This window comes from Dermacentor andersoni, chromosome 8 (assembly GCF_023375885.2).
Source record: "Dermacentor andersoni chromosome 8, qqDerAnde1_hic_scaffold, whole genome shotgun sequence".
Lineage (NCBI taxonomy): Eukaryota > Metazoa > Arthropoda > Arachnida > Ixodida > Ixodidae > Dermacentor > Dermacentor andersoni.
In genome coordinates, this window is record NC_092821.1 from 124,876,722 (window position 1) to 124,895,305 (window position 18,584).

The following is an 18,584-nucleotide window of genomic DNA, read 5'->3' on the forward strand; positions in this document are numbered from 1 at the left end:
CTACAAGCCAATGTTCGGCAAAACTGGCTTCATGAACGCCGTAGGCATGGTGCGACCAAAGTCTCGTGGCAGCGTCAAGCTCAACAACACGGACCCGAACGCATCGCCACTTATCGACCTAAAATTTTTGTCTGAGCAAGAGGATGTCGACAGAATTGTAAACGGTGGGTGCCTCTAGTGAAAACATGCATCGTGATAATGGTGTCGCCATTGCTATATGGCCATACGATGACGTAACGTTGATGTCACGACGTAATGTTGTGACATAACAGATCGAGAGGTAAAACACAGCCTAGCGTTTATATATTTTACTGCATTTTGCAGATTTTCATTACATGAGTGCCTATTATGGCAGTGTGCCGCATTTGCTTTGACACATCTCGGTTTTGAGTAAAAATGTATGCTAACCTTTAAGTTATTACGTGAGGGATTATCAAATTACCAGAAAATATTTTATTTTAATAACCCGCTTTATAGATGCTCTGCTGAATCCGTATATCAAAGGCACTTTTGTTACAGAATCAACAGCATGCTAAAACTCCTTGTCTAACTGACTGGTGCCGATAAGTTGTTTTCTTAATAGTGTTTAAGCAGGCGCAGTTCACTACCCCACACCCTCTATGGGGGAGTAGGAAGAGAATAAACAGTTGAGATAAGCAAGAGACGTTAAAATTACTGTTGAACAAAAAAAGACGGAAGAGGTTGATACGACTTGGTGTGTTACAGGCATAGGTTATAGGCATGTGCACAAGGCATGTATAGATGTTTTGAGGAAGAGAAAAATGTTAAGGCGATGTATAGAAAAAATGCTAGAATGAGAAGCATGTATAGCATATCTGAGTAACTCAAGCAGGCAAGCAGGTGACTATTTGTCACCGCGCCGTTTCAAAGGTGATGCCAATAAATCATCATCATCACCACAGCCTGGGACACCTTGGCTCAGGGTATCGAGGCCGCGATCCCCGGCGAAGCCCCCTGCATTTCTGTTGTCGACATGCGCTGTTTCATGTTGCCAGTTCACCACATCTTCTCCAGCACAGTGCACGGGGACAACATGATTTTAAATGGTCACTGGATACCCGAGGATTAAACAAACGGAAAAGAGAGCAGAGGTGCGCAGCCGTTGCTATCTGATCGCCGTCACAGCGTGGTGATTCCGCTGCTGTCATACCATGCTGGTAAGGCCGCTGTCGTCGTCGCGGCGTCATTATTTCCATCGTCGCCATTCCATTGTCATCCCGCCGTCGTGGTCACGCCACCATCGTCAGGCTGTTATGCCCGCTGTAGTAAAAGCACGTCGACGATAATTCCTGCTGCCATCCTCAAACAGCGCTATGAACGTCAGCAGCACACGTCGTTAGTATCAGTAGGTCGCCCCTTCTATTTCTGCGGGCCACACAAGCTGTCGTTTATTTTGAGAACCATATCTTTGATTGTTTATGCAACAGTCCCATGTACACTTCTGCTTGCCTCATCATTCTCTGTGCACCAGCGTCTTCCCCTCTTTGCCCCATTCAGTGTGGAAGAGAGTGGGCTACGTGTTCATGGAAATGCTGCTAAAGAAAGCGGTTGATGGCCTGACGAAAACAAGTTCGCATATCGAAAGGTTGGCTCCAGTGACCACTAACAATAATTTGTTTGTCACTTCTGGCTTCCATCTATCTTCCTGTGATGTATTTATGCCTTGCTTTGATGTGCACGAAAACTAGGAATTTTTTCCCACATCGGCAACATAGCGATCGTTTATAACTGGTCAGCTTGAGAACGAACAAATTTCCACACATAAACCCCACAATGATTAGGCACATGCCGCCATTTTGTATTTACGTACGTCGCCCTAGGAAGTAATTAAACTCTTGCACTCCATCCGGGTGTTAAGCAGTTTGCTGGGCTCTGTTTCAAACCGAGGCATCCCGCGTTTTACTCGTCGATTGAGCCGGTCATATAAGCTCTTTACGGGCCTTATTTAAAGCCTTACTGCTTACGTTCAAACTTGTCCAATATAATTTAACAGCTAACCCTTACTAATATGTGAAAAGCTATAACATGCTCAAGCAATTTGCGTCATAATCATGTTGGTGAAATAGGTCGATAATTACCAGTAGAGTGCCTGTGACCAGGTTTGAAAAGGGGAACGACCTTAGCAATCTTCCAGTCATTAGGTAGTTGACCAGATGATAATGATTGCTTAAAAATTAGACACAGAATGCCAATGGAAATATAGCGAACTCGTAGCCCTGTTTTGTAGCTTTGAGAAGTAAACATAAGATACCCTAAAGCATTAGTATCTTTCAGTCTGTTTACTAGAAGAATATTTCACACTCATTACTTCAGAGGCGAGAATAAACACAGTATAGCCACAGAATAAAATTGGCGCCACAACGTCACATTGCAACCACGAAAGTATTTTCATAGAACCTTCTTAATCAATCGAAGGCGGAATAAATTACAAATTCTATAAAGTACAAGAATAACAGTTACGAATACTCCAGGAAAGCAACACAGACGAGCACGAAAAGAAAAAGTCATAGCGAAGATGACCCCTGTAGTAAAAGAAATTTGAAATTCTGCTTAATGGAGTAGAGAAAAGGGATTGTTTTGGTGATTGCTTGTGGAGTTTGATACCAGTGTAGCTTGAAATCTGAATTCGAAATTTTCGTAATTCGTGTTCGCTTTTAACAGCGAACTATATTAAAGATGGAGTGAGACTATATGTTTTTAACAATCTAAAACGCATGAAACTTCTCGTGGTTAAAGCAATTGCTAGTCATTGATGTAGGTGAGGTAAAAGCAAACAAACATAACATATAGTTTTCAATAGAATGTATTCTTGCTAGATTGCATTGGAGAGATAAAAAAATTATAATAGGCGCAGTCAAGGTGACAAATATGAATTTGGTGTTGAGCGGTAGTTCGTAAACGGTAGTTCGTTCAGTGTGTTTTATACGTAGATACACCTTAGCCAACGTTGGCTACACGAGCGAACCGACCTTAATGAATTGATTGTTCGTTTTTCATTCTTCTGCACTAATACCTCACCAGGTACCCTTAAAGTGATGCAGCTCTTCAACACGACTGCCATGAAAAACATTGGTGCTGAAATCTGGAACGGGTCTTACCCAAACTGCGAGAATCACACCATTTGGTCACGGGAGTACATAGAATGCTTTGTCCGGCAGGCTGCTTTTCCTGGGCAACACGTCTGTTGCACATGCTCTATGGGTGACCACAAGGATTCAGTCGTCGACTCGAGACTAAAGTGAGTGAGCGATTCCTCTACGCTTTTTGTCACCAATCTTTGAAAAGTGAAACTGATTACCATGCAATCAGGAGAATCACCTACACGCTGCGTTAGATAGGGTTCGGCTCAGCTTAGTGTCCTCGCTCACTGCCATGTGTCTTTCAGACCAGAATAAAAATGAATTTGCGTCCTTTAGTTTTTTTTAGTATTTTGAAGCAATTGCATGTGTTCAAGCTCCGCGCTTTCACTGAAGAACATCCAGGATGTCCCGTATATACAACACAAAGAAGGAAGGGCACGCACATGTGAATTTACGCGCGTTTTGAAAACTGCGCAATGAGGATGACTGAAGACACTCTGGAGTACTAGTCACCGAAGCTTTGGACATGGTTCCATGAACCCTTCATCGCGTTTTGCCATGTCTTACCGCGTCTTCGTCACAACCCTCACTACTTCTTTCGTAACGTACTACATTCTGATGACGTAAATTTCGTAAGAACCTCGTTGATAACCTTGTACAGGACATATCCCGGTCACTATCTCAGTGTATAAAGGGAGACTAAAGATAAAATAATATGTACCCATGTGCAGGACGTATACCGGTCTATTTAGAACTGAGGTTGAACAGCGCAAATAAAACAAGAACATGAGGAAACAAATACCACAGACAAGCGCTGTCTGTGGTATTTCCAGGTCACTATTCCGGTCACTAGCTCATATATCCCGGTCTATATATCTCATATATCCATATATCTCCATATATATCCATATATATTGTCACGAGAGGAAAAGCCAGTCAGTCAGTTCTAAGCGAACAGCCGTTTACAGGTCGTGTTTGCAGCAGCTACCACGCACACTTCTTCTTCCTCGACCTCTAGCGTAACTAGTGCGTGCCATTACCCCTCCCTCCAAAAAAAAAAAAAAAGAAATATATGAATAAAGTTGGGGAGATGTTAAATGCCACAAGGAAAAAATAAAAGAAATGAGAAAGACAACGGACGAGACGAAGGGGCCGCATCACAAAGTTTGTGGATGAGAGTCAGCGCGAATGGTAAGGCTTCATCCTGGTAACATGAACAATGTCAGAGGAACGTGGTCTACGGGAGTGGTGCGATGTGTCGGCTGGAATAACTTCGTAGTTGACAGGACTTAGACGACGCAAAACTATGTAGGGTCCAAAGTATCGGCGCAATAATTTTTCTGACCGGCCTCGTTGACGTATAGGGGTCCAAACCCATACAAGATCTCCCGGGTTGTACGTGACGTCTCGATGGCATATGTTGTATCGACGAGCATCTTGACTTTGTCGGGATAGAATTCGTTGCCGCGCAAGGTGCCGCGCCGCTTCGGCACGCTGAACAAAGGCGTCTGTATCTGGTGCGGTAGGTTGAGACGAAGTTGGTAGGAGCATCACGTCGAGCATAGTGGTGACGTCGCGTCCGTAGACCAGACGAAAAGGAGGAAACCCGGTGGTTTCTTGTAGGGCAGTGTTGTACGCGAATGTCACATACGGGAGCAGTTCGTCCCAATTTTTATGATCCGTGGCAACATACATGGAAAGCATATCCGCAATCGTTTTGTTGAGACGCTCTGTTAAACCGTTAGTCTGCGGGTGATACGCAGTTGCCGTACGGTGCGTTGTTCCGCTCAGCTGCAGAATATCTCGGACCAACTGGGCAGTGAAGGCCGTACCACGATCTGTGATGACGACAGCGGGAGCACCATGTCGAAGGACGATATTTTTGATAAAGAAGATAGCAACATCTGAAGCAGTAGCTCGCTGAACGGCTTGTGTTTCGCAGTATCGAGTGAGGTAATCGGTGGCGACGACGATCCAGCGGTTATCAGCCGAAGACTTGGGAAATGGGCCGAGTAAATCCATCCCGACTTGTTCAAAAGGTGAGCAAGGAGGTCGGACAGGCTGAAGCAGACCGGCTGGTTTTAGTGGTGGAACTTTGCGGCGCTGGCAATCTCGACAACTTCTGACGTACTGCTTCACGGTTTTTGTGAGTTTTCGCCAATAGTACTTCTGCTTGATCCTCGCGAGAGTACGCGTGAAACCAAGATGCCCGGACGTTGGTTCGTCATGGCATGCACGTAGAACGTCGTCGCGGAGAGTAGCGGGAACAACGAGCAGGAAAACGGCTGCCGTAGGGTGAAAGTTCCGCTTGTATAGAATGTCGCCACGTAGGCAGAAAGAGGACAAGTGACGCGCGAACAGCCGTGGGGGTTGTGGGCGGCTTCCTTCAAGGTATTCAATCAAGGGCTGGAGCTCGGAATCTTGGCGTTGCTGTTGAGCAAGGTTTAAAGACGGGAGAGTACAAAGAAAACCAGAATCGTCGTCAGTATCTAGTGGTGCGGGTTCGACGGGGGCGCGGGAGAGACAGTCGGCGTCAGTGTGTTTCTGGCCAGACTTATAGACGATGGTCACATCAAATTCCTGCAACCGAAGGCTCCATCTTGCGAGATGGCCTGAAGGATCTTTGAGATTCGCCAGCCAGCAGAGAGAGTGGTGGTCGCTGACGACACGGAAGGGGCGCCCGTACAGGTATGGGCGGAACTTCTGGATAGCCCATATGACTGCCAGACATTCTTTTTCAGTTGCTGAGTAGTTTTTTTCAGCAGCGGACAAGGTTCGGCTGGCATACGCAATAACGCGCTCAACACCCGCTTGAAACTGTACGAGTGTCGCTCCGATACCAACGTTACTAGCAGCAGTATCCACTTCTGTGTCTGCCTCGGTGTCAAAGTGACCAAGTATCGGTGGTGTCTGTAGACGTCGCTGAAGGTCGTGGAAGGCGTCGGATTGTGCTGGGCCCCAAACAAATGTGACGTCGTTCTTGATGAGTCGTTGCAAAGGTTCGGCAATTTCACAAAAATTGGGTACAAAACGGCGGTAATACGCGCAAAGCCCTAAAAATCGGCGGACATCGTGTTTTGTCTTCGGTATCGGGAACAGAGCAACTGCCAGGGCTTTGTCAGGGTCAGGGCGCACACCGGTGCTGCTGACAATATGACCTAGAAATTTGAGCTCCTCGTAGCCAAAGTGACATTTTTCGGGCTTCAGGGAGAGGCCGGCGGTGCGGATAGCTTGAAGAACCGCCTCAAGCCGCTGGATGTGTTGTTCAAACGTGGTGGAAAAAACAACTACATCGTCTAAGTAGACTAAACACGAGTTCCACTTGAGGTCAGATAAAACTGTATCCATCATGCGTTGAAATGTGGCCGGAGCGGAACACAATCCAAAAGGGAGGACCTTAAATTGATAGAGACCGTCGGGTGTTATAAACGCCGTTTTTTCCTGGTCCCGTTCGTCAACTTCAATTTGCCAGTACCCACTACGTAGATCCATTGAAGAAAAGTAACGGGCATGTCGCAGGCGATCCAAGGAGTCGTCAATTCGAGGAAGTGGGTAAACGTCCTTTTTCGTGACCTTGTTCAGTTTGCGATAATCGACACAGAATCGTAGTGAACCGTCTTTCTTTTTAACTAATACAACAGGTGAAGCCCAAGGACTTGTCGATGGTTGAATGACATCATCGTCGAGCATTTGTTTCACTTGATGACGAATAGCATCCTGTTCTCTTTGCGACACGCGATAAGCGTGTTGGCGAACAGGTTGGACGGTCGGTTCAGTGATGATTCTGTGTTTGATTAAAGGAGTCTGTTTGACCTTCGACGTGGTGGCGAAACAGTCACTAAATGACGATAGCAGAGTAAGGAGCCTCTCCTTCTCGTTTTGGTCGAGCTGTGGGTTGACGTTGATGTGACTGGTCAAGTCCACATCGCTGGGTTCCGGAATCGAGATTGTCGTTACCGAAGCACAGGCGTTGGACTCGGCCACCGTTTCAAAGTAGGCCATGGTGGTATGCCTCGCAAAGTGTTTGTATTCGCCACTGAAGTTCGTAACTAGAATCGTGGTTTGCCTATGTTGGAGCTCTACGAGACCTCGTGCGACGCCGACTTCGCGATCCAGCAACATGGCGAGGTTACCTTCGGCGATGCCTATTCCTAGTTGTTCTTGGGGGCATTCAACGAGGACGAAGATGCTACTTCTAGGCGGTAACGTCACGCAGTCATCGACCACGCGTAAAGCCGCGCGGTGATGTTCATCCGCCACATTCGAATCCGAAGAAACATAGTTAGAAAAAGTCACGAACAAGTCACGAAGGTTAATGATCGCCCCATATTCCTGGAGAAAATCCATGCCCAGTATAACTAGCCGAGAACACTTGGGCAGCACAAGGAAAGACGCTACGAAAGTCGAAGTAGAAATTGCAAGTCTGGCGGTGCATCGTCCAATGGGTGACACGAGGTGTCCTCCGGCCGTAATCAGATGTGGGCCGTCCCACGCTGTCAGCACCTTGCGTAGCCGAGTCGCCAGTGAGGCACTCATAACCGAGTAGTCAGCTCCCGTATCAACAAGTGCAGTTACTGGATAGCCGTCGATTGAAGCAGTAATAGCAGCAGAAGTTTTTTTTGCAGTTGCGAATGAAGGCGTCAGTGGTACGTCGCGAGGGGATGGCGTCGGCGGAGGATATTTGACGGTTCGCATGACAGCGGCCTCACCCCCGGAGGTCGCCGTTTTCAGTTTCCCCGGCGCGGGCTTCCACCGTTGACTCCAGCGGAATCAAAGGCGGGTCGAGCACGGTTCGGTGACGCGTACCGACGAGGTGAAGGCGACCGTGACTGTCTTCGCTGTTGGGCAGGAGGAAGCCGGTTACTTTCTAAGTATTGCTCGATTTCGTGCGGGCGTTCGCCATAGCGCGGGCAACGGGCGTCCGGATGGTATCCCCGCAGACCAATCCGTCGGTACTGGCAATCGCGATACATGTGACCAGCCTCCCCGTAGTGATAGCACAACGGACTGCTGTCGGGGGCGCGCCATACTGTAGATTTGCGCGGACCAGGATGAAAGGGCGCTTGCGGATTCGTGCGGTGGATCGGACTTGGGGAGCGTCGAGAAATCCCAGCAGGCGGCTGCGAAAAACGGCCCGTCGACGGCGCGCAAGCCCGAAGAGCATCCGCGTACGAGAACGTGGGAGGTTCGGGTCGTGTTGGTGGCGAGGGATGAACCACTTTGCCGATTTCTTCTCGAATGACATCCGTAAAAACCGCGGCACTGGGAGGTGTCAGAGCCGATGCATAGGACTTCTGCAGTTCTTCTCGAACAATTTGTCGTATTAGCTCGGTAAGTGACTCCCTGTCATCATTTGCAGGTACGAGAGAGCATGCAGCAGTCATGGTGGTCTGGCGTCCATACTGCGAGAGCCGCTGCCGAAGCATACGTTCCATGACTGTTGCCTCACGAACGAACTGAGAGACTGTTGTAGGAGGATTACGTACGAGGCCCGCGAAAAGCTGTTCCTTTACGCCTCGCATTAACAGACGCACCTTCTTGTCTTCTGGCATTAGCGGGTCGGCCCGACGGAACAATCGCGTCATGTCTTCGACGAACATGGCGACGGTTTCGTTTGGCATTTGGAACCTCGAAGACAGTGCCTGTTCGGCTCTTTCTTTCCTTTCGGGAGTGCAGAAGGCTTCGCATAGCAGTCGGTAAAACTCCTGCCAGCTGGTAAATGAGGCTTCGTGGTTCTCGTACCATACTCTCGCCGCGTCTAACAGGGAAAAGTAGACGTTCTTCAACTTACGGCGATCGTCCCAGTCGTTAAAGGCGGCGACCCGGTCGAAATGGTCCAACCAGTCTTCAACGTCCTCAAAGGCGTCGCCATGGAACGGGTTAGGCGTGCGAGGCGCGTTGAGAATGCATGGTACGGGAGCATTTGGGATCACCTCGGTTTGGCTTGCGGTAGTTGTTGACATCTTCCTCACGGAGCTTGCCAGGGGACTGTATTGCGGTGGAAGACCTTGGAGGCGACGGCTGCTTCGATAGATTTCTGCCGTCCCCGAGGTACTGGCGTCGGTAGCTTCTGGTTCAGGACCCGTAGGCATACGATGGATGCGTACCCAGCGCCTCCACCAGTTTGTCACGAGAGGAAAAGCCAGTCAGTCAGTTCTAAGCGAACAGCCGTTTACAGGTCGTGTTTGCAGCAGCTACCACGCACACTTCTTCTTCCTCGACCTCTAGCGTAACTAGTGCGTGCCAATATCATATATCCCGGTCACTATCTCAGTGTACTAAATGGACAATAAAGATAAAATAATATTTGAGCTGTATGAGTAAAGTGCTCTCTTACACTACCAAATAAAACCACAATTAATGTGACAGGAGGCTTGGTAAGCCAAAAGGTACGATTATGATCATAAAATACCATAAATCAGAACCATACTTGTGGCAACGCCATGTCGAATTTCCCGCACTAGCTTGCCGGGACGTGATGGATTTTGACGGTGTCTGCTCGAGTCTAGTTGACTTTTACCAGCAAACGTGGACTTTTTTTCTAGCGGAGCCATCGACAAAACATGGGATGTTTCAAGTGCTTTTAGACCCGCTGTGGTTGCTCAGTGGCTATGGTGTTGGGCTGCTGAGCACGAGGTCGCGGGATTGAATCCCGGCCACGGCGGCCGCATTTCGATGGGGGCGAAATGCGAAAACACCCGTGTGCTTAGATTTAGGTGCACGTTAAAGAAACCCAGGTGGTCGAAATTTCCGGAGTCCCCCACTACGGCGTGCCTCATAATCAGAAAGTGGTTTTGGCACGTAAAACCCCATAATTAAATTTTTTTAAGAGCTTTTATTCAGCGACAACGGCCCTAATACAAAAAAAAACATAGTTTTAAATCTGTGACGTCACACTGACGTTTCGGCGCTGTGGTCTCGTCGCAAAATTTGAAAATTGAAACTTTGACCTTCACTTTTGTTTCTAATGACCTATTAGCGCGAAACGGAGAATATTTCATGAGCCTAAAGTCACTTAAAGTTTCTCTTTAGTGTTCCTTTAATCATTTTTCAATAGGTTTCGATCATTTACATAACTTAGGTCGAACGATCTTGCTCTTTACAAGAAGCAGCTTGGAACTTTGACACGACTTCTGGTCTATTAGCTATGCTCACTCCTACACCGACTAACGTGGAAATGGCGAACTGAAGAAAGTCCCAGACATTGCCGATTAACGGAACGCCGGGGTTTTCGCCTGCCAACACACCGCCACTGTTGCTCTCGTGCTTGACTGAATCGTGAGACATAACGTAAGCAACACACCGCCCTCACCGAGCGAAGGTCGGCGAAGCACACCTTCAGCGCAGAGATCTGGTGATAGACCAAACTTTAAAGTTTGGTCTACAGTGAGTCTATCTACTCCGAGCTGTCGTGTCGGAAGAAACAAGCCCCACAGAGGTCTCTGGCAGCTGAAATTCAGTCAAGGCTCACCATGGTGGATAATTAATTTTTCCTGATTTTCTCTGGCGGTATTTTGGCTCTGTAGCACGCAGACCATTGCCACAAACGTGAGGCGCTGAATGTCAGAAAAATACAGCCTCGTAAGGATATCGTTTAAGGAGATTTTGTGTTCCTTGTCCAGTATATTCCAATGCATAACAACTCGTCCATGCAAACATGTATGACAAAGTGACCCCAATCGTACTTTTAGGGACGGTGAATTGGTCCCCAGTTGACAGCAGGTTGAACGCAAGGCTCAGAAAAATAATTTGCCCACTTAAATATTAGTTTGTATGCCGAGTTTCCGTTATACAAAATCTGCGTCCCCTTACTAACTCATATTAAACGTATGTATTAATGACTATTTCTATTGTCATGCAGGGTGAGAAATGTTACCAACTTGAGAGTCATGGATGCTTCAGTGATGCCCAGAATTCCAGCCGGAAATATTAATGCGGCCGTCATGATGATCGCCGACAAAGGAGCTATGATGGTACTGGAAGACTACTACGCTCTTATGAATACAGCATGAACAGAGAAAAATACTTTTTCAGCATTACTCACCACTGCTGCAATATCGTAGCGCTTAATTTTTTTGAATCAACTAAATAAATGTTCATCACTCTTCTTCGTGTTTCTACGATACCTTGTGTTACATATGAAGTCTACACGAAACTCCTGGCTACAGTTTTCTGTGAGCTCATCAAGAACACTACTCCTGGGGTTCTTGAACGTGCACTTAAATCTAAGTACACGGTTGTTTTCGCATTTCACCCCCATCGAAATGCGGCCACCGTAGCTCGAGTGATACAGAGGAATCATAAATAATCTACTTTGACGCCATGTCGTTGTATGGAGGAGTTGCCAGTGTACAGTGAACGACCGACTTTCCGGACGCCCGATAATTCGGACAGGTTCGCGGCACCATCACCTACTCCATAGAGTCAGCGTAAAGAACACCTGAAATTCCGGACGTAAGAACCCTTCGCCATCCAATTTTCCGGACATTTTGCCGCGACCGCAGGTCCGAAATCGCATCGATAAAAGCCACCACCTCCGCCATTTTGATTACCTAGCCGCCTCGAAACGGCACTCCCGCACGCAGATCCGCTGGCAGCAGTTGCCACCACCGCGGCAACACTAGGCCTAGCTGCTTCGACGTTCCATACCGAGCTTCTTGCTGTTCGACGCCGTGTTTTTCATTAAAACGATTCGCCGCTGTCAGCAATGTCACCGACTCCGTCTTTGTGATCCTCGCAATTGGCTTCGAAACTCGGAAAACACAACGCGTTGCATAATACCGGTTTCCGAAAGTCAGCTTCGCCTTATTAGAGTAATCTTACGCGGTGAAGCATAAGCTAAACTATTGCACTGAAGCATAAGAAGTGTGGAAAGGGGAATAGTCACAGGACATACTGTAGTATGTAGTGCTTAATTATACACGCTTGCACCCGCCATCTCCTGTCACAGTAGGAGCACCGATATGCATAATAAGTGTACTAGCAGGCATTCAGAGCTTTTTCGGATGTGCCTGCTGCGACTTGAGCCCAAAAGGGCCCCTCACCAGGTCTGGCCATGGCCTGGCCATTTTAAGCTGACAAGCGCAGAACATACATTGCGTGATAACGGTCTTGTCTGCAAATAATTACATCGCTACGCACCGCGGAAAGACCTGAAATTTCCAACCGAACGCCGTTTTCCCTTCTCGCAGTCGAAGCACTCCAAGCTGGAGGATGACGTACACGTGCTAGTGCACTCATGTACACGTGTCTGCACTGCGACTTCACTCGTGGTGACATGTGTCTTCGAGAATTATTCAAGGCAACATCTGTTATTTGTGTTATATGTTGCTTGAATAGACGAAATAAAGCTTAGAGAAATAATAACACAGAAACCGAATGTCTACATGTTTTTCTTTTAATTCGCACCGAAGCAAGAGCGATGCACTTTCGTTTCACTTGCTTGCTCACACGTCGTGCCATCGCCCACGCACACACCGAAACTATGCCATCTTCTACCGTATTCCAACGCAGGATCATGCTCTGTGATCCAGCTGTGTCTGCCTCAGTATTCGTGTAGCACTGATTTATACTGATAGTCAGGTGTCCTCATACACAGTGCGCAAAATCGTGCTCTGCGTAAAACAATACAATCAGAACAGCTCGCGCGCGAGGCCGTCAGCGCAAGTAAGTGCGCAGCTTCGCAAAAAAAAAAAAAAAAAGGTAAGTGAGGAGAAAAAATGAAGGCGGGGCCCATGACGAATGCATCACGCGATTCTCGAGGTCCGGTGTGGGAGAAAGCAGGGAACGAATTTCGCTTGCGGAGGCTAGATGGGGCGAGCGGAGAGTGTTTCGCTTGGCAGTGGAGCTCACCTCCTGAAATGAAATCATGAGTTAGCGGAACTAAAATATTTCTACCTCGGCTATTAATCAGCCGATTTGAAAATTCTTTTCTGGCAGAATGCTCATTAGGGGACACGTAAGAACTTCCAGCGTATAACCAAAAATTTTTATGGAGTCTGGTGAGGGGGCGCTTAAAGGGCAGTAAAATACATGCATTCGTTTTTTCGAGCTGCCCTACTTTTCGGACGTTTCCGCGGCCCCTAGGGAGTCCGAGAATCGGACGTTCACTGTACAACTGACCAAGAGGATGCCTCAAATGGTCTGTGGGGCGAACGCGCGGTAGAAGGAAGACGACAACAAAAGGACGTACGCATTGAGGAATGAACGGAAAAGAAATCGTGCCACTGCTTCTTTGAAGGAGCTTGAGCTGACAAAAAATAAAAGTGCTGGCTGATGCCGAGATGCAGGTGCCCTTCGTGCAGACCAAAATAAACTCTTTAAAGCAGCGAAACACAACACTGAGGCGTTGTGCGCGGGCTGAGAGTATGTGAGAACAGTTGAGGTTTACTTAGCTGCTATTGCAAGAGAGAATATTACTTGTGAGAAAGTTCTGGCCTCATACGAATGAGCTTGCTATCAATTGATAGAAATAGCTCATATTAAAATTATTGGGTTCATATTAAAGTATTGGGTTTTTATTCGTATTTTAGAGTGTTCAAGTCGATTCGCTGTAAGTTCTACCTTTTCTTTCGAAGGTATTTTATTTGCTATGCATTTCACTAAGCCCTCCCTTCTGTTTCCTTTAAACTACTTCTTGCAATAAAACTGGATTAAGTAGTTTTTCTTTGTCTCTTACTTACTGTTACTTACTTACTGTTACTTACTAAAGAGTGATAGCATCGGGTGACATGGTGTCCAGCTCGCCTTGACATAAAACAAAGTTCTCTGTCAGTCAGGTCATAAGAAGCCAACAAACACTGACACCAAGGAGAACATAGGGGAAATTACTTGTGCTTAATAAATGAAATAAAGAAACTATAAATTAAAGGTAATTAAAGTGGATGAAAAAATAACTTGCCGCAGGTGGGAACCGAACCCACAACCTTCGCAGCCCCTCGGTTAACCGCCTTTCTGTCAGTCAGGGAATCTTACGATGCCACTCAGGGAAAACCTGGAAAACTCAGGGAATTTGAAAATGTCCACTTGGTAGACACCCTGTCGTGGCGCAGGCTAGGATTATTGCACCTTTTGTAGGGCCAATAATTTCTCGCTTATTCTTTTTTTCGTGATAGTTCGCATCCGATAATTCGGTCCTTCTTGCAGGTAAAATTTTTTTTATGTAGTTGAAGTGCAGTCCTGAACTCCGGCCGCACTGCACCGACGCAAAGCGTCTCTTCTGTGTCGGTTGTGGCTGGAAGTTGCCTTCACGAAAGCTAACTCAGAACTAATTGGAATAACTGATAGTCCTGCATGCGATGTTTGCGGATGCGATGAGAACATTGGCCACTTATTGTGCCATTGTCCCCAATTTCAAACACAAAGACAATCTTTGTCCAACGCATTCAGGAAATTCGATAAACGTCCTCTGAGTGAACAGACAGTACTAGAGCACCGTCCCCACCGATCATCGGCTCAGAAGGCAGTGAAGGCACTTTTGTGCTTTCTCAGAACGTCTGGTTTGCACGTGCGGCTTCCACTCAATGACTGTCTGTGCACATCCCTTTACCCTCTCTCCCTTCTCTCTATTCCCCTTCTCCCTTACCCCAGCATAGGGTAGCCAACCAGACTCTTGACCGGTTAACATCCCTGCCTTCCTTATATCCCTCTCTCTCTTGAAGTGGCAAACCGGGAAGCACGGCGAGACGAAGACTGAGAGAAAGTAAACAACAAAGGCGTCGCGCTGTTTCGCACTTCAAAAGCATGCCATATGAACTAGTCCAACGTCGCTTGCTGTTTAATTTTGCGATGCCTTACCTGATTAAGTGTTTCTTTCAAGTTTTCGGCAAGCCCGTGCTAGTGGGGGTTCATTTATGAAGTTCACTTCCTTCCTTCGAGCCCGGTTTTCCATTTAGTACTTGTACACAGCAGCGTCGCGCAAGATAGTATACAAGGATTAATTATCCATGTTTTCGTCGTCCTTTTTTACCGCTCATTATACATTGGACTTCCAGTTTACGATGTACTAAAAAGAGTTCGCAAAATGTTTATTCCTCCTAACACAAAAACTTTCAAGAACTCCATTCTGAAAACTTGCCGGTTTAAACGTGCTTACAATGAAAAGGTGTTTCCGTTTGTTGTCTTAACTGCCGTCAATGTGATGTGCCGGAGACAATTAAACATTTTTTTAGCTGCAAAGACGCCGTCCTCTTTTGGGATATGCTTAAGTGAATTTTGAAAAAGCGACTTCGGCATGAAGCCCCACACTGTGCGATACCTGTTGCCAATTTCTTGCGATGATGAACCTTTTGACATATATTTAAATGCGAAGCATTTCTTAGCGTAGTCAAGGCCAAGGTCATACGCAAGGCCATCTAAGGTCACAGTTTGTCGCCGTTGTCACTGTGCTTGTATAGGCTTAGACAAAGAGCCATTGGAGGAAAAGAAAAACAAAGCGGCCGTGCTGCTGATAGGCCGCGGCGTCAGGAGTTATGTGGCTGCCGTTTAGACGAAAAGCAAAGGGCCAAATTCACAGAAAGCTAAGATTCATGAATGGGATCATAAATTCGTCTCTTTAGCAAACCAGCAGGAACAAATCCACGTTGTTCTGACTTGTGCGTTTTCCTAAAGAACAAACTGAAATTTCGCTTATCAACTGAAATAATGTTATGATCAGTGCCGACATTAAATGAAAGGTTAGCCACTAGAATATCATAAATTAGCCAAAGCTTGTCAATATGTGAAGTTCTAAAAAGCGCTAATGCATCCCCGCGCTCCTAGTTTACCAGAATAAATTTCGGCCCGCAGAATATTTAGGAAAGAAAAACAACTTCGTCATAAAAATGTATGGCACGTGTTTTGCCATCACTCTCTTTTGCATGGCCAAGAAGCAAGAACAATACTTCTCGACGTCACTGTATTCACTTTTACGAGGTATGCTTTGTTTATTGCGTTGACTTGACGGAAACAACGCATATATTCAGGTCAAAAAATTTCTTTCCCCACTGTCACACTTCGCGCTGCAGGTGGCGTCACATGAAATTCAAAGTGCCGCCGTATGCGGATGCTCAAAAATGTCACCCTTGTTGACAACATCTTCTAACTTCTTGCACTTTCAAGATTTCAACCACTAAATTAATTTTTTTGACTTACCGAAAATATAATAAACAGGTGTGCAAGCTGGCAGGATTGCATCTTTAAAGATTGCGTGGGTAAAGGCGGGACGAGTGTAAGATTGAGAAGGACGAGAGCACACACGCAGCTGATTGCGGGTCTGCGAGTCTGAATAGATTGCAAATCTGCATTTCATTGCCTATCTTCTTACGTACGTGCCCTATTTATTTATTTTCAATTATTTTCGTTAGTTATTTTCAAGAATATTACTTGACCGCTGAATCACCAGGCAAATAGCGCTAACCTTTTCTTTAAACGTATAAATGGAAAGTAGCCCCTCCTGTCGTAAGAATGATGCTATGAATGACACAGGAAAATCAGAAATAATGCAGTAGCCACGATATGAAAGATAAAACTTTGAAAAAAAAAAGAGCGAAACTTTCAGAAGTGCGACATATGATCGATAATATTGCAGTAAGGGTCAAAAACGCTATTCAGTGTTTGCAAAGGTATTCAATGCAGGAATGCCTTCTAGCAAAAATCCCATATAACATTGTATTGTATTTCAACAGTAAGTCCCTCGAACGCATCGGTAAAGCTAAAATGCACGTCATCGAAACGGCTCTCTGGTGGTTGCAACGGCTGCACCACTAAGCGCGTGTGCCAGGTCACTTTCACGGCTTGAGGCTAGCACCTTCTTGCCCAGCTTCGAAAATCTTTGTTAATCCCTGGCCGGACGAAGCGGTCTGTGATAAGCCTCTGTGTCACTCTGATGCCGGGATGGCTGAGCCCGTGCAATGAATCGAATATTGGCAGCCGAAATTGATGTGTCGCACGCGGCCAGTGTTGTTGTGTAGGGAAGCGGCACCTCCGCAAGCTGGAGCAACGAGCCTTTCTCCCGACATTGGCGCAGCTCAGGGTCGTTTTGCTGGATGGAGGTTAGAGCATGGAAATCCAAAGGGCCAGCAGGCACAGCGCCGATCCACAACATTGTGCAAACCGCCTAATTTTTCGGTCCTAGAGACATGACGGATGTCTGTAGAAAATTCGGAGATAAAGGAAAGCTGCCGAAGCTCACGTCCTGAGTACGAGGAAATGTTCTTGAAAACGAGGGTTAACGGGTTGTGGTCGGTCAGAATGTAAAAGCTACAGCCTTTAAGGAGAAACAAAAAACGGAGATGCTTGACAGTGCATAGGTGGCCATCATCTCCTTCCCGAAGGTGCTGTAGTGAGCCTCCATAGGCTTGAGGCGCCTTCGGAAGCCCAGCGGCCTCCAGCCTGTGCCATCGTGCTGCTGAAGTATTGCGACCACCGCGGTTGTCGACAAATCTACCATAAGGCGAGTTGGCGCGTCGGGCAACGGATGAATCGGCAACACTGCAGTGGCCAACCGCGTTTTGTCTTCCTGGAAGGAGTGTTCGTGCTCCGAGAACCGATGGAAGGTAGGTGGTAGGTGCTATTGGCAGGTCGGTAAGCGGCTGAAGAATTTGCGCACAGAATGGTATGAAGCGCCTGTGAAAATTTATGAGCCGCAGATACTCGCGCAACTTTCGGAAGGAGGTTGGAGAGGGGAAGTCCACGACTGCCCGCAGCACCCGCAATTCCAATGGCTTGATACCTTTGTGTGAAATGCGATGGCGGAAAAAATGCGAGGCTTCAACTTCGCAAATGCATTTCTATGGCTTTAGGACAAAGCCGTGTAACTCGAGTAGCTCAAACACAAGGCTATATAAGGTGCCCTTTGTGCTCTTAGTCTGTGCGACATACAAGGAGAATAACGCCAAAGTAGACGAAAGCGAACGGGAGTCCGCGCGTAACCTCGTCCATGAACCTTGGAAAATTTGGTGCCACATTCTTCAAACCATAAGGCATACGGACAAACTCAAATGGGCCAAATGGTGCAGTGACTGCTGTCTTCTGAGTGTCGCTGGGTTCTACAGGAATCGAATTGATCTTGCTGTATATTTTCGTTCCTGCTAGACGAGCGCTCAAGTCATGTATGTGGGGAAGGGGATATTGATCCGGAGAAGTGACGGCATTCAAAGCTCTGTAATCCCCACAAGGCCGCCAGTGGCCACTGTGCCGCTTTGGGACGAAATGTTGGGGTGAAGACCAATCGCTGGAGGAAGGATGAATAACGCCGAGGTGAAGCATGTGTTCGAACTCACGGCGGGCGACTTCCAACCTCCGTCCAGCGAGCCGCCGTAGCCGGGCCGCGACAAGTGGGCCGGTGGTGGTGATATGATGTGTCAACTTGTGCTTCACGGACAGCGCATCGTTCTGGGGCTTCGTGAGCTGCGGTTACTCAGCAAGCATCTTGTCGCACGTTGAGACCGGACGAAATGTATGGATGCCAAATGAGGTGAGGTTGGACTGCAGGCCAAATACATC

At 47.1% G+C, this 18,584-nt stretch overlaps 1 protein-coding gene across 1 annotated transcript; it reads left to right on the forward strand.

The window, feature by feature from the left end:
- Positions 1 to 11,211, forward strand: LOC140213004 (glucose dehydrogenase [FAD, quinone]-like). Its single transcript, XM_072284154.1, has 3 exons — positions 1 to 164; positions 3,043 to 3,259; positions 10,963 to 11,211. The coding sequence occupies exons 1-3, from the start codon at positions 11 to 13 to the stop codon at positions 11,111 to 11,113; spliced, it is 522 nt and encodes a 173-aa protein (XP_072140255.1). The 5' UTR covers positions 1 to 10; the 3' UTR covers positions 11,114 to 11,211.
- Positions 11,212 to 18,584: the final 7,373 nt, after the last annotated feature.